The 13,265-nt window shown below is 43.3% G+C and overlaps 2 protein-coding genes across 9 annotated transcripts in view; one reads left to right on the top strand and one right to left on the bottom strand.

Annotated features, from left to right (window-relative positions):
• Positions 1 to 6,708, bottom strand: part of TOLLIP (toll interacting protein) — a 33,083-nt gene extending 26,375 nt beyond the window's left edge. The window contains exon 1 of one of the 4 annotated variants that reach the window (XM_083723531.1): positions 6,127 to 6,708. In XM_083723531.1, coding sequence (XP_083579657.1) covers positions 6,127 to 6,159 — 33 coding nt within the window. In that variant the 5' untranslated portion in view covers positions 6,160 to 6,708. Of the gene's footprint in view, positions 1 to 5,672 lie in introns of all 4 variants that reach the window. The other 3 variants (XM_083723530.1, XM_083723533.1, XM_083723532.1) reach the window with 3 other exon arrangements.
• LOC310837332 (uncharacterized protein) overlaps positions 5,878 to 13,265 on the top strand; it is a gene marked incomplete at its 5' end in the record, with an annotated part of 31,633 nt that continues 24,245 nt past the window's right edge. For 2 of the 5 annotated variants that reach the window (XR_014560502.1, XR_014560503.1), the window contains one exon: positions 5,878 to 5,963. Coding sequence is in view for 2 of the 5 variants with exons in the window: in XM_083723745.1 (XP_083579871.1) it covers positions 5,891 to 5,963 (73 nt within the window). Of the gene's footprint in view, positions 5,964 to 6,831; positions 6,868 to 7,741; positions 7,906 to 8,594; positions 9,978 to 13,265 lie in introns of those variants that run through there. The other 3 variants (XM_083723746.1, XM_083723745.1, XM_083723744.1) reach the window with 3 other exon arrangements.

Below are 13,265 nucleotides of genomic sequence, written 5' to 3'. Positions count from 1 at the left end.
AACCCATCCCTGTTACCAAAACAGAACAGCTTATACTGTACTATAAACAAGCCTAGATAGGTACACTTGATTTTAAGTGTGAAAACTGTAAAATCATAGAATCATAGAATTGTAGATTTGGAAGGGACTCCCCACAGGCAATCTGCCAAAGTGTAGGGCCTTACATTTGTCCCTACTGAAATTCATTTTGTTAGTTTTTGCCCAGTTCTCCAATTTGTTATGGCAATCGTGAATCCCTATTCTGTGGCAATAGCTATCCCTCCCAATTTGGTGTGGTCTGAAAGAGACAGGAGTGCTGCCCTATCGGCATTTCACCAAAATAAGAACAAAGATACAAGACAAACAAATTACAATACCCCCCAGGGGCACGCCAACGGATACTTAGTTATAGTGGGCAATGATCAACAGTAGGAAATACAAATAGAAAAATTTGAAGGAGTTCTTGAAGTCAATTATGTCCTTTTCGCAAAATGCAAGTGCAGGTAGAGCTGATGTATATTTTATGAGTTGAGGACCAGAACTAACAGTGTATGCAACAACACCATGAGAAAATGCACAAAAGGGTACATAATTGTGAACTCCATTCCTAGAGGCCACTCAATAAAGCCTTACCTCTGCTATGAACTGCTTAGACTAGAACCTAGAGCAGGCATAGGCAAACTCGACCCTCCAGATGTTTTGGAACTATAACTCCCATCATCCCTGACCACTGGTCCTGTTAGCTAGGGATGATGGGAGTTGTAGGCCAAAAACATCTGGAGGGCCAAGTTTGCCTATGCCTGACCTAGAGTGTAGATGGGCTAAGGAATGGATATGATCCCAGGAGAAGTCCCTCTCCCACCCTACAATATGGTAGAGATGGTTACAGTGACTTACCCGTTGTAAGGATAACTAGATAAGGCATATGAAGTGCTATGAACACAAGGAACACTATGCAAATGTTATGTATTATTTATGAAGGAGGCCTCTCATGCTTTTGTCAAATGATCAAGAGAAAAAATGGAGGTGGGAGAAGCTTTTTCTGCAATGTCATTAGGCCATTTGATGGGCAACCAAGAAGTAAATGGAAGATACCTGAATGAAGCAGGTAATCTAATCTTGAAGAAGAATGCATAGCAGTTAATTTGCTATGAATATTCTAAACAATTCTGGATAGGTCTCCCCATCCCTTGCCTACTGAAATCCTGTGAAGTTCAGGTAGGGTGGAGTAGATGCTCCAAAAATAAATTAATGCTATATATCCATATTGGAAGGTGACACAAAATTAAGGTCAAATGCAAGTGAAGGTTAGCCAATTGACTAGAGCAGAGGTTTTCAACCCTTTTGAGTTCACGACTCCCTTTACTAAGTACATTCTTTCTGCGGCATCCTTGTGGGGTTCGGGAGCCGAGTTATGTCACCCCTTGCCTGCAGAGCTGTCAGCCTTTCATCATTTTTCAAACACCCTACCTTGTGGACTGTTCCCTCAGCTTCCTCTCCTCTTCCCTTGGTCTCTGAGCTGCCCCCACCCCAACCAGAAACTGGCCAAAGTTGAACATGAGGCCAACACCTTACCTTGGGAGGAAGCAACGGGTGCTGCCAGACCTGCGTGGCAGAAAGGCTCCCCTTCAGCACCAGGCACTCAGGTCCAAGGCAGGCCTTTCACACAGCAAACAAATAAAAGCCCAGCACAGTGCCTGCCTGTCTCCCACTTGTCTGTCCATTCCCAACAGCAAGGGCTGGTGGGCTAGCTGGCTGGGCTCCCTTGCCCACTTGTCTGCTTACTCCGAGGCCACCTCAGCTCCTGGCAACCAGCACCTCCTGGCCAGCCCCCGAGGCACCATTAACCCATGGAGCTTGTAGTCAGGGCTGCTGCAACAAACAGCTGTGCAAGCCTTTGGGAGGCAGAGACACAAGAGGGCATCAGAGGGAAGGAAAGAGGCCAGTGTTGCTCGCAACACCTCTGACCATCATTCAAGGTACCCCAGAGTGCCATGGCACACTGGTTGAAAAACACTGGACTAGCGATTTAGTCTGCAATCCTTTGCACACTTTTGAGAGTAAGTCCCATTTAATTCACTAAGACTTATTTCTGTGTAGACATGCATAGGATTGTGCTGTTAAGGTAATTCTGAGTTGATTTAGTGTATTGTTCATAGGAATAGCAAATACCTTCCTCCAGTTAAGAAAGAATAGACTTACATGTTCAGTAAGGTTTTATTAAATTCCCCCAGTGATGCTTTGAAAGGATATAAAATGGAATCTTCCAGTTAGTGTTATGTCAGTGCAAATCTCAAGACTTACTCATACTGAGGCATGCCTCATTCGTTTATGCATTATTCAGCTGTCCATCACTTTCTGGTGGTAATTTTGCAAGCAATAAAGCTAAAACCTCACACTTATTTGAATGCAATCCCCACTGAACTCTGGCTTATTTCTCCCAGATAATTGAGTATAAACCTTTGCTGTCACTGTAGCTGCACTACTGGTTTTAAAAGGAGCTGCTATGATCAGATGTATCATACTTTACACCTTCTGAAATGGCACCAATTCAAATTTTATTACATTTGCAGGTCATCCCACAGCATACTCAGGATGGTGCACAATAAAGAAGGTAAAAACTGAAACACAAAGTTATGATGTAAAGAAAGGGAGGTACAAAAACAAAACAGAACTCAAAACACTGCCCTCCTAGCCAAGAACAAGATTTTTAAAAGATGGCCAGACTATTCACGTTATTTATTAAAACAAAAATTAAAAAATAACCTGTGTAAAAAGTAGGGCTGGGTGATATCTGCTTTTCAGTATCATGATATATCACCAGATAAACACTGTGATTTTGAGATATCACAATGTCTTAAGTAAGGATGGAACTACAGTATATAGAGATGAGAAGGGAGACAGACACAAGGGAGATGCAGACACAAAAGGGGAAATGGGAGGAAAGAGGCTTAAACAACAGGGCAAAGTTTATTTTTATGTCATGGCCGATGGTATCAAAGGCCACTGAGAGATCCAGCAGAACTAGGAAACAGCTTTCACCTCTGTCCCTAGCCTGGGGACCCGTCAGAGATTATCGACCAGCACGACCAAGGCAGTTTCAGTCCCATAATGAGTCCTGAATCCAGACTGGATGGGCTCCAAATGGTCCACATCCTCCAGGCATGCTTGGAGTTGTTCAGCAACCACCTGCTCAATCACCTTAGTGTTTGCTTCTCACACTAATGACATTTTCAAGAGACAAGATAACATCCATGAAGTAATACTGAGAGATTGTAAACCAAAACTATTATGAACTTAGCCACAGCTTGTAATTTGAGTCATTGTTTCCAATGTGTGCTTTGGCTTGTGCATTTGACAGTACATACTCCATATATGAATCTCACTGAACTCAACAGGATTTGGGGCATGGTAAGGAATTTTTAACTGAGGGTGGGTCATCAAGAACAGGTGTAGACAGTAATACTAGTGGTGGAAGCAACTGTATTTGTGCCCTGGAATGCTATATTAAGTTTTAGTAAAAATGTGTTAAGAGATTGTTTTCTCTTAAGTGGAAGCATGCACAAAGGAAGAAACTGTCATGAATACAATATATTGCTTTCCACAGAGTTTAAATTGCAGCACTATCATGCACATTCTGGAAAAGCAATGGGTCACTGCTAACCTGCGTTTTGATGTAATCTAGGAGGAAGCAGTCATTCATCAGCCTTCCAAAAAATAACAGGTCTAATACTCTACAAGCATGTAAATACAAAGGCCTTTCTGCCAATTCTATCTGTAATGGGTCAAATAGTTCTGGCCTTCAGACTAAAGTGTAGAGAACAAAGCAACCCCTAAAAATGCAGATTGGCTATCCTTCATCTGGGGCTATTTGCTGCCAAAATTGTCTACAGTTATTTGTTTGTAAGGAGAAGCCTACATGAGCTGATCAGGGACAGACGGACTTATAGACAGAGTCTATAACCTTCTTTCCTCTTCAAGTTCAACTACTGTGAACAAAAATTGTTTAAACCCATCACATTTACAGCTCAGTTCTTGACAAAGTATTTGAATGGCTACTACTGTTGACACCAAGAAATAATTCATCAAGGGAGATAACCCGCAGGCAAATCTGACCTATACAGTTGTCTGTACACAGTACACTGGTAAGATTTCAGTTTTGGCATTTAAAAAAATTAATAATTTTTTTATTAAAACAATAAGAAAAATGTAAAACTGTGGCCAGAGTAGCCCAAATAATGTGTTGGAATTCCATATATGTGAACTGTCAGTAATACATCACCTTTTAAATACAGATTTCCTCTAGGGCAGAAGACACCATCACAGCTTTGTAATGAAAAGAAAAACTTAGCTCTTTAGCATCCTTCAGTGGCTATGTGGTTACACTACACTTCTAGAAACTGCCTTCTAAAATATAAGAGGAACTGGCAGTACTTGTTTTGGCACTGCAGCCACCTGGCAGAATAGAATGCTTATGCATCACTGTCTCAAGTCTCCCTCTGCACCAAAAATCTGTCAAGACATGAAAATATGATCCAGACAAGAGCCTTAGAATTTTTTGTATCAAATACAGAATCAAGTAATCCAAGGAGACTAAATACAATGGTTTGAATAGTGGAGAGGAAATGCAAGGCAAGCAGGTCTTCTACTCAGCAAAGAAAAAATTGTAAAGTGGGAGGGATTATTAAAAGATTATTTTGGCTACAGACAATAACAATACTGATATCACTGGAAAAAATAAAAATACTAAAATGCTGTATTCTCACAAACACCCCTGAAGAATATATGTATGTATTGCTGTATAACCCCTACTATGTGATTTTATTTGCACTTCATTTGTATATAATTCCCTGTAATTTCAAAAATGTCAAATTAGCCAACATGCAAATACAAGCCCCTTTAGTGCTAACTCCCGGGCACAGATAAGAATTAGAAAGAAAATCAAGGAGCAAATCAGAGATCTACAAGAGAACAGGACTGATAGAAAACAGAAGATGGCTGACTAGCCTCTATAATCTTAAGTATTTTGTCAAGCCACAACTTCTGAAATGCCTGTGGAAGTGAAAGTTAGAAGTACTTCATTGTGTACATGGGCAAAGGCCAATTCACATACTATGTATTCACTATGTAATGAAATGTCCTATAGGTTACAGGCCAAGACTTCTTCAAAAATGCTTTTTTAAACTTAAATTATTATGTATTTATTTAAAACGTTTGAATGTTAAACCCTTCTTCCTGGTTACTTTTCTTTTTTAAGAAGGACGACTATAATTTGCAATTGGTAGTACTTAATAAGTTTGTGTTAAATCTTCTGCAAAGGGGAAAGCCAGTACCGGTATGCAGACCTTATAACGCAAGCTTTCAAGATGCTCATCCACTTCTGACGTGTATGTCAGAATAAATAAAGCTCCCTTACAGGAAAATCCACGTGTCCTTTTGCACAAATACAGACCTACATTCATAAACATAACAGACTCTTTTGGAGCCTTCCACGAAGCCACTCTCTGTTTAAAAAGCCGGTACGCTGCGCTAGGACTTTCTCAGCTCTTTTAGGTCAAGAGGGGGGAAAGCGTGGATTTCAAATACGTACCAAAGTTTGTGCAAGTTTCGTTTTTGCAAATACGCGCCCCCCAGCCGAGAGAAGCTCCTATTTGCAGCTTACACACTACACTGCCAAGGACAGAATTACATACCGATGTGAGGAATGACGGAAAACCGTCCTCTTCTTTTAAAACGGGCTTTCCTTAGTTCGGCCTGGCTGTTTCTCGCATTCCCTTCCCTCGCTCGCCCACTTACCCGACGTGGTTAAGACGGAGGCGGAGGAAGAGGAGGGAAAGAGTGAGGAAGGAGGCATGACGACGGGGCAAGACCATTTTCGCGCGTGTCACAAGGTGCGGACGGGCGGAGGGAAATGAAGCGGACACATGGTCCGCCCCATTCCTCCGCCCTGAAGGGAGCTGAGGGGGGCCTCTCGGCCCACGCAGGTAAGCGGAACCCGTCGGCCTAACCCTCCGTGGGGCAGACAGGGGCGCCTCCTCGCCCCCCCCCCCGCCACACCCTCGAGAAGAAGGTCCCGGAGTCAGGAGCGGGGAGCGGGGAGCGGGCCCGGGGGACGCGTCGACAGTCACAGCAGCGGCCAGTACTCACCGGGCCCCTCTGAGTGCTAACAGTGGTCGCCATGGCACCTCCCTCAAACCGGGGTGGTCGTCCCTCCTTCCGCCGATGAAACGTCCCTCAATCCGACGCGGCAGAGTCAGCTGATTCCCCCTTCCTTACCGTCTGGCCACGCCCCCAGTCCACCGCTATCCGGCACTGCGCGTGCGCCTGAAGGATCCCACCCCGCCCCTCACCCTCAGTAGACGCCGCCGTAAGAACCGTTACGTGATCACGCGCAGGCGCAGGCCAGAGGAGGTTCCGTTCGCCTCTCATCCTTTATCCTCTCATCCCCTTTTCGCCGCACACGATGGGAATCCCTGAGCCTGCTGCCGTCTAAGGCGCGTGCGCGCCCAGACGGATTTCTTTAGTATCTGGGGCCCGTTGCCGAGGATGTGCCGAATGACAGAAACGGCTCCGCAGGGGCGGCTGAATATTTTAGAAACGTTTTGCTTTAATGGGCCGTTATTAACGTCACTAGCCCCGCCCCGCTTATTAAAAAGTCACCGCCATTTCCCACCACAGCGGACTTTAAGCTAAGGGCTTGCCGCTTCACTGAACCCGTTGACGCAACCGCGCCCGTGCACCTCCTGATTGGCTGGCTGGGTGCGGGTGGGCGTGGCCGCGTTAGTCCTAGCGGAAGGGTCGCGCGACCTTTCATCCGTCGCCGCTTTTCTTCCTGCGCGCGCAGGAAAGTGAGATGGTAGAATTCTGGCCCCTATCGCTTCAGACTAAGTGAGGGGTACCTGTGTGTGTGAATATAACCCCCCCCGAAACTTTCTACAACTAAAAACAGCTGGCACTATTCCACCCCAAACCTCTCTCCGTCTTTTCGCAAAGTTCGTGCCCAGGAGAGAAGTTAGGGGGGCGGAGGCGCGCACACACACGCTCTCGCTCTCACTCTCCCTGCATCTACAGTATACAGGAATAGGATAGCTTCGTTCAGCTCTCACGCTAATCTCACAAGTGAATGGGCCAGAACACTAATTATATTGCATGGCTGGTTCATCTGCTCCTGTGCAGGAGAGGGGAAAAACGCTATAAAGAGTTTACCATAAAACTAGTCGGGCTGGGGAATAAATGGCCAGAAGTAGCAATATCAGCACATGCTAAAGGAAGAAGTAATACGAGTGATAGAAAGCCAGTGTTGTTTTGGCCATGGTTAACAGTGCAATTCTATGCATATTTAGAGTTAGAAAGGAGTCTACAGGTTATGTAGTCCAATCGTTTATTATGTTTATGATTGTCCAAATTGGAGAGGGTTAGAACTATGCAATGGAAGTCGAGAGGGAGAATTCAGAGAGGCTAAAGGTCCCTCGGGTAAAACACACAATGAGAGACACTGTTTATATACTAATGCTGGAGCCTGCTGGACCAAATAGCTGAGCTGGAGTGTTTGGTTTTAAAGGAGAGCATAGATATAGTGAACATAATGGCAACCTGGTGGAGAGAACCAGTGGGTCATGGTTATCTTTCTGTACAAACACTATAAAGGGGTAACTTCCACCCTATGGGCTTAGTTAGGCCCGAGCATGGGTCCCATTTGGGCCCATGGGACTGTTTTACTCAAACCTTGCTCATCTTCCCCAGCTCACAGAGGACCAAGCTGCATAGGACAGCTGAGGGGGCTCACTGTCAGTGCTGATTTGTTTGCTGGCATGGTTTGATTCCAAACTGCACCTGAAAATTGACTTTAAAGGGTGGGTAGCCTTTGGCTGACCACCTGTCAGTTGGCCTCCAGGATTTAAATGGTATTACGCATCCAGCCTGTTGGTGAGTCTAATTCCCCATCTTTTCTCTAAAGGAAGGCATTTTGGAAGTCATGTTGCTCTGTATAACAAAGAGGGCATAGACGTCCAACAAATCAGAAATTTTCTGAGGTGTAGACTCCTTCATAGAATCACTCGGTGGTAGTATCAGTATCAAAATAGGGTACTTGAGATGGAGAATGAAATCAATGAGGTATCCCAAGTAGGAAGTGTTACATTAATGGGTGATTTCAAATACCTTCCTAAAGGCTGGGTAAATGTGATTAGTGTTGCCTTCATTCAATGAAAGCTCCCTTGCTGCAGAGGAACAATGCCAAGGAATACTTAGCAAGGCCTCACTCCTTGTTCTACAGAGGAACAAAGAATGCCCAAATAGGGCTTATAACATCAGTCAATGAGTCACAAGTATGAAAGCCAGCACAGGCACCAGTTTCATATAAGTTATAATACTTTAATCAAAGCGGTTCATACATTCATCTGAGTCAGTGGGACAGGAGCCACATTGTGAGGTGTATTTTATTTATCTAAAGCATTTCCTTTGACCTTTAGGTGACACCGCTCCAAGAGTGACTTACATATTTATTTAAAAATAAATAATTTTTTTAAAAAATAGAAGTGTATGGTTTTTAACTGTCCTATTTAACTTTATAGTGATAGTGACATTTTGTCTCAGTAGCTGCTTCTTCCTTACAGGGCAGTTGGTGTCCGTGGTAGCTGAAAGGAGAAGGGTCCTGTCCTACCAGAAATGCACCAGCAGATGGGGAGGGGGGGTGATAATATTTTACTTTGCTACCTGCTTCTTCTGTCTCTATGAAGGCTATGCATGCAGTGTGGTGTTCTATAATCTATTAATCACAAAGGAGGTGGAGAGTTTGAGCAAAGTTAGCAGCTTCATGTGCATATACCTCTCATGGTCTGCATCTACATGTGCAGAAGAATTAAGTGATAAAAGTTCCTAAGTGGTAGAATAGCCATTACCACTTTACATAAGAAGAGCCCAACTGTATCAGAACAAAGGCCCAACTAATCCAGCAAGCTGTTCTCACGGTGGCCAGGCAGATGTCTATGGGAAGCCCACAAGCAGGACTTGTACTAGAGGAGAATCGTATTTTTGAATGCCTTTCTATATGGCAGTACAGTGGTACCTCAAGTTACAAACGTCTCAGGTTACAAATGCTTCAGGTTACAAACTCCACTAACCTGGAAGAGTTACCTCGAATTGAGAACTTTGCCCCAGGATGAGAACAAAAATCGTGTGCCGGCGGCGCAGTGGCAGCAAGAGGCCCCATTAGTGAAACCACGCCTCTAGTTTCAGGTTAAGAACGGACCTCCGGAACAAATTAAGTTTGTAACTAGAGATACCACTGTAGTAGCAGCAGCGTGACTAGCCGCTTGGCTGTGCTGGGCGTTGCGTGCACCCTGCACCCAGGGGAGGGGTGAGTTGGGGCAGGGCATGCTTTGCGGAGACTTGCCGCCACCTCCCCCTCAGCTGTAGGGCGGCTGAGGAAGAGGCAGTGGGCAGATGCAAGCCCCATGCTGCTGCTTTAGGCAGCATTGAACCTGCAGGTGCCTGAGCCACTGTGTCACTTCCAGGAGAGACGTGTGACTCGGGTGCCTGCAAGCCCCGCGGTAAGTGCAGCCCTCCACAGTGTGGCGGCCAGTGCTCCCCCTCCCCCTAGCTACGCCTCTTGAGTAGTAGTAATAAATATTTGCATGTAGGAAGCTGACATGGGCTAGATCTTTGCTCCCTGACAAAGGGCAGTGTGGTTTTTGAAGGGAGCATTCCAATATAGCATTCTTTAGTTTAAAGAGGTACTGTTGATTCTAGAATTTTACCACAGTCTGCTAATTTTGTAGACCAAGGCATATTTTGCACAAGCTGGAAACCATTGCCAGTGGTTTCTTCCTGCAGGCTTACATGCTGGGTCAAACTGAGCTGAAGTAACATACATGTGCATGAGAATTGGCCTTTGAAGTCTTGGAACATATTCTGATTTTCTGAAGGAAGCGGCAGTTGGTCCTTGTATAGAGGAAGAGCAATTTGTGCCATCACTAAGGAGGAGTCTGCATCAAATGGTAGTTGCTGCAAGTTCAGCCTGCTTTTTAAATATTTAGCATCTGACCTCCTCTAGCCTCTTGTGTAATTCTGGTCTCTTCAACAAAACAAAGACAACTTTCATATTAATTTGAGTGCTGTTCTGGGAGATAAAAATCTGATCATTTCAAAGTCTATTTGAATAATGTAGCTGCTTCCTGCTGCTAATATCTGCAGCATTAATTTAGTCATTAATTAAAATTCGTGCTGCAGATCCCAACAGCTGGAAATAGAATAGTGCAATTAGGAGCTTTCTAAATTTATAACAGATATTTTTATTCACTATTGTAATGCATGTATGAAGGTATGGCAGCTCAGAGTTATCATGCCGGCTCCAATAAATACATTGATTATAAATGGATGCAATTCATAGAGTGTGAAAGATAGCATCTACTAGATTCTAGCAGGACAGTTTGAAAACAAAGGCCACCAAATGTCAGCAACAAAATAGAATTCAATTCAGGCAAGTGAACATAGGGTTTGTTTAGCCAAATGATTATATATCCTGCTGTTTGTTGCCTTGATCTTTGAGTGCTAACGCAAATCAGTACTGTAGTATGCCAGAGTGGTTTTGTTTCTGAGGAGGGCCAGAAGGGGGCAGTAGGCTGCAAGCATGTCCTCGTTTGATGTTAACAGTTATCCAAGAATCTCCAGGCTGTTTCTGCAAGGCTGTGCTTGATTTAGAGCAAATTTGCTGGTTGCTTGCGCTGAAGGCCTGGAGTAGATTTCTCCTAGGAATTTATTCTCATAGAGGGGAAATCTCAAGAAGTAGTGGTGGTTAGTCCAAGATTGTATTTGGCAGTATGGATACTTGTGTACTTACATGCTGTTAAGATAAAACTGAAATGCTGAAAGACAAACCTAGAAAACAAATTTGTGACATGAAAAACAAATTTTCGCTCTGTGGCAAAAGAAAAGAAAATGTGTTAGTTGTGGCTCTGGGTAATTCTGATCACAATCTTTGTTTTCAGCATTTAATTTTCTGAAGCAGAATTGACAATGCAGATCATCACTATAAAATTTAACTGTAACAGAACTAGTTCTTGAATTCTCCTGTGTAGCTTTCTGGACATTGAGTTATTGTCTGCTTGCCAGGTCTTGCAACTAAATTCCCTAACAGCTTGGTTAAGGAAAGTGCATCTTGAATATCAGGAAAGGTTTTTTGGTATCTGCTTGCAGCACAGTCCTATGGCTTGGCTTCATCTTTACTGAATCGCCAACCCCACTGTGTTCAATTTGTTTTACTCCTGGGAAGATGTGCATAGAATTGCAGCCTTATCTTATTACCTTTGACATTCATATACCACCATCCCTCACAGGAGCCCAGTGTTAAATAAAGAGTTATTCCCTACTATCCATTTTATCCTCACATCAATTCTGTGAGGAGGGTTCATCTGAAAGGATAATTACGGACTTAAGATCACACAATGAGGTCCATGGCTCAATGGAGATTTGAAGCTGGCAGCGGAATACCAGTAGTTGGAAGCAGTGCTTTTTTCCTGGGGGTACTCAAATGGTACACAGTACCGGCACCTTTTTAAAAGAAGCAGCAGCAGCAAAGCACTGATTAAAAGTATGACACTTACTGTAACAACTTCATGGTGAGTACTGGCACTTTTTTTCCTAGAAGAAAAGCACTGGTTAGAAGACTGATTGGGGTATTGAAAGCCCAGAGCTGGTAACTCTGTAAGGCAATAGGAACCCAGTGGGGTGGATAGAGCCTTTCCCAAGCAAAGGGTGCTGCAATACCTCACAGACTGCCTCTCCCCATATGAACCATCCTGGACCCTGCGGTCATCACCTGAGGCTGTTCTTCATGAGCTCCCTCCACAAGAGGTCTGCAGGGTGACAGCACAAGAATGGGTCTTTTCTATGGCGGGTTCCTGTTTGCAGGGAGGCTCGCCTGGCACCTTCATTACATATATTTAGGTGCCAGATGACAACCTTTCAACCAGGCATTTGGCTGATTAACATTCTATGGCTTTTTAAATGTGTTTGATGGAGGGGAGGTTATTGATTTGTCTTTGTTTAATTATGGATTTTGTATTTTTCTGTTGTGATCAACCAAGGGATCTTTGGGTGAAGGACGGTATATTATTATTATTATTATTATTATTATTATTATTATTATTATTATTACTACGGATGGGTGATTAGAATTAAAGTACCCTCTTCTAAGTTGTGGGCTTCGGCTAGGGAGGGTACAACAGTGACTTCTAGTGATACCTGTGTAACAGAAATCTGCTTGCCCAACAGGGCTTCTGGTTTCTTTTTTCCCCTGTCCTGTCTCCCGCATACCCCTAAAATTCAGAGCAGATTTTGGGTTGCAGAGGGCAAGGAATGAAAGAAAAGTCCTGCTGTATAAGCAGATACCTGGTTGTGCATGTCACCATAGGGCTCCAGACCCATAGAAGGCTCCAAACCTGGGAACAATTCCTATTGAACTCAGAGGGACTTCTGATTATTATTATTTTTAAATAAATTTTTATTACGGTTTTATAACTGCAAATTCCATATATCACATACCAGTATCCAATCCTACCTTACCATTATATTTACAGTCTGCTCCCTCCCCACCCAACTTCCCTCAGCTTCCTCTTCTGGTTTGTTACATTGTTTGTTATATTCTGCATGTATATATGCTATTAAGTGTTGTTACAATATCATCCTCCATGTTTAAACTCAATAAAATTGTGAAAGTTTATTCAAATCCTCCCAATGAATCCATTTCTTTTTGTTGTTTCTGCAAGTAAGTTGTAAATAGTTCCCATTCCTTTTTGAAGTCACTGTTATCTTTTTCATGTAATCAGAAGTACCCCCCACCCCAAGAGGGACCTCTGATTAAACATGCTTAGGATTCCACCTTGTTGCTGGGGGCAATAGTGATGCAATGCAGCCTGTCCACATAGGTCTGTGGGACAAAGTTAGAAAGCTACATGGTTTGTTGAATGTATCCCACTGCAGTACTGCATTCCTGATCTAGACCTGCTTTATAAATAAATAAATAAAACCTGCTTTAATTTTCATCTGTTATTGCTGTTTCTTAGCTGGAAGGATGTAATAATAATAATAATAATAATAATAATAATAATAATAATAATTTTTATTTATACCCCGCCCTCCCCAGCCAAGGCTGGGCTCAGAGTGGCTTACAAGCAATAATAAAAACAAGTTGAATGATTACAACTTAAAAACAAAATTAAAATACAACATTAAAATATTGAAACATTAAAATATTAAAATGTAGCCTTATCGCAGGAGCAGAAGGA

The sequence above is a fragment of the Podarcis gaigeae genome (genome assembly GCF_964106915.1).
Source record: "Podarcis gaigeae genome assembly, chromosome: 1".
In the NCBI taxonomy this organism is placed as follows: domain Eukaryota; kingdom Metazoa; phylum Chordata; class Lepidosauria; order Squamata; family Lacertidae; genus Podarcis; species Podarcis gaigeae.
This window is presented reverse-complemented; position numbering and strand designations above follow the sequence as displayed.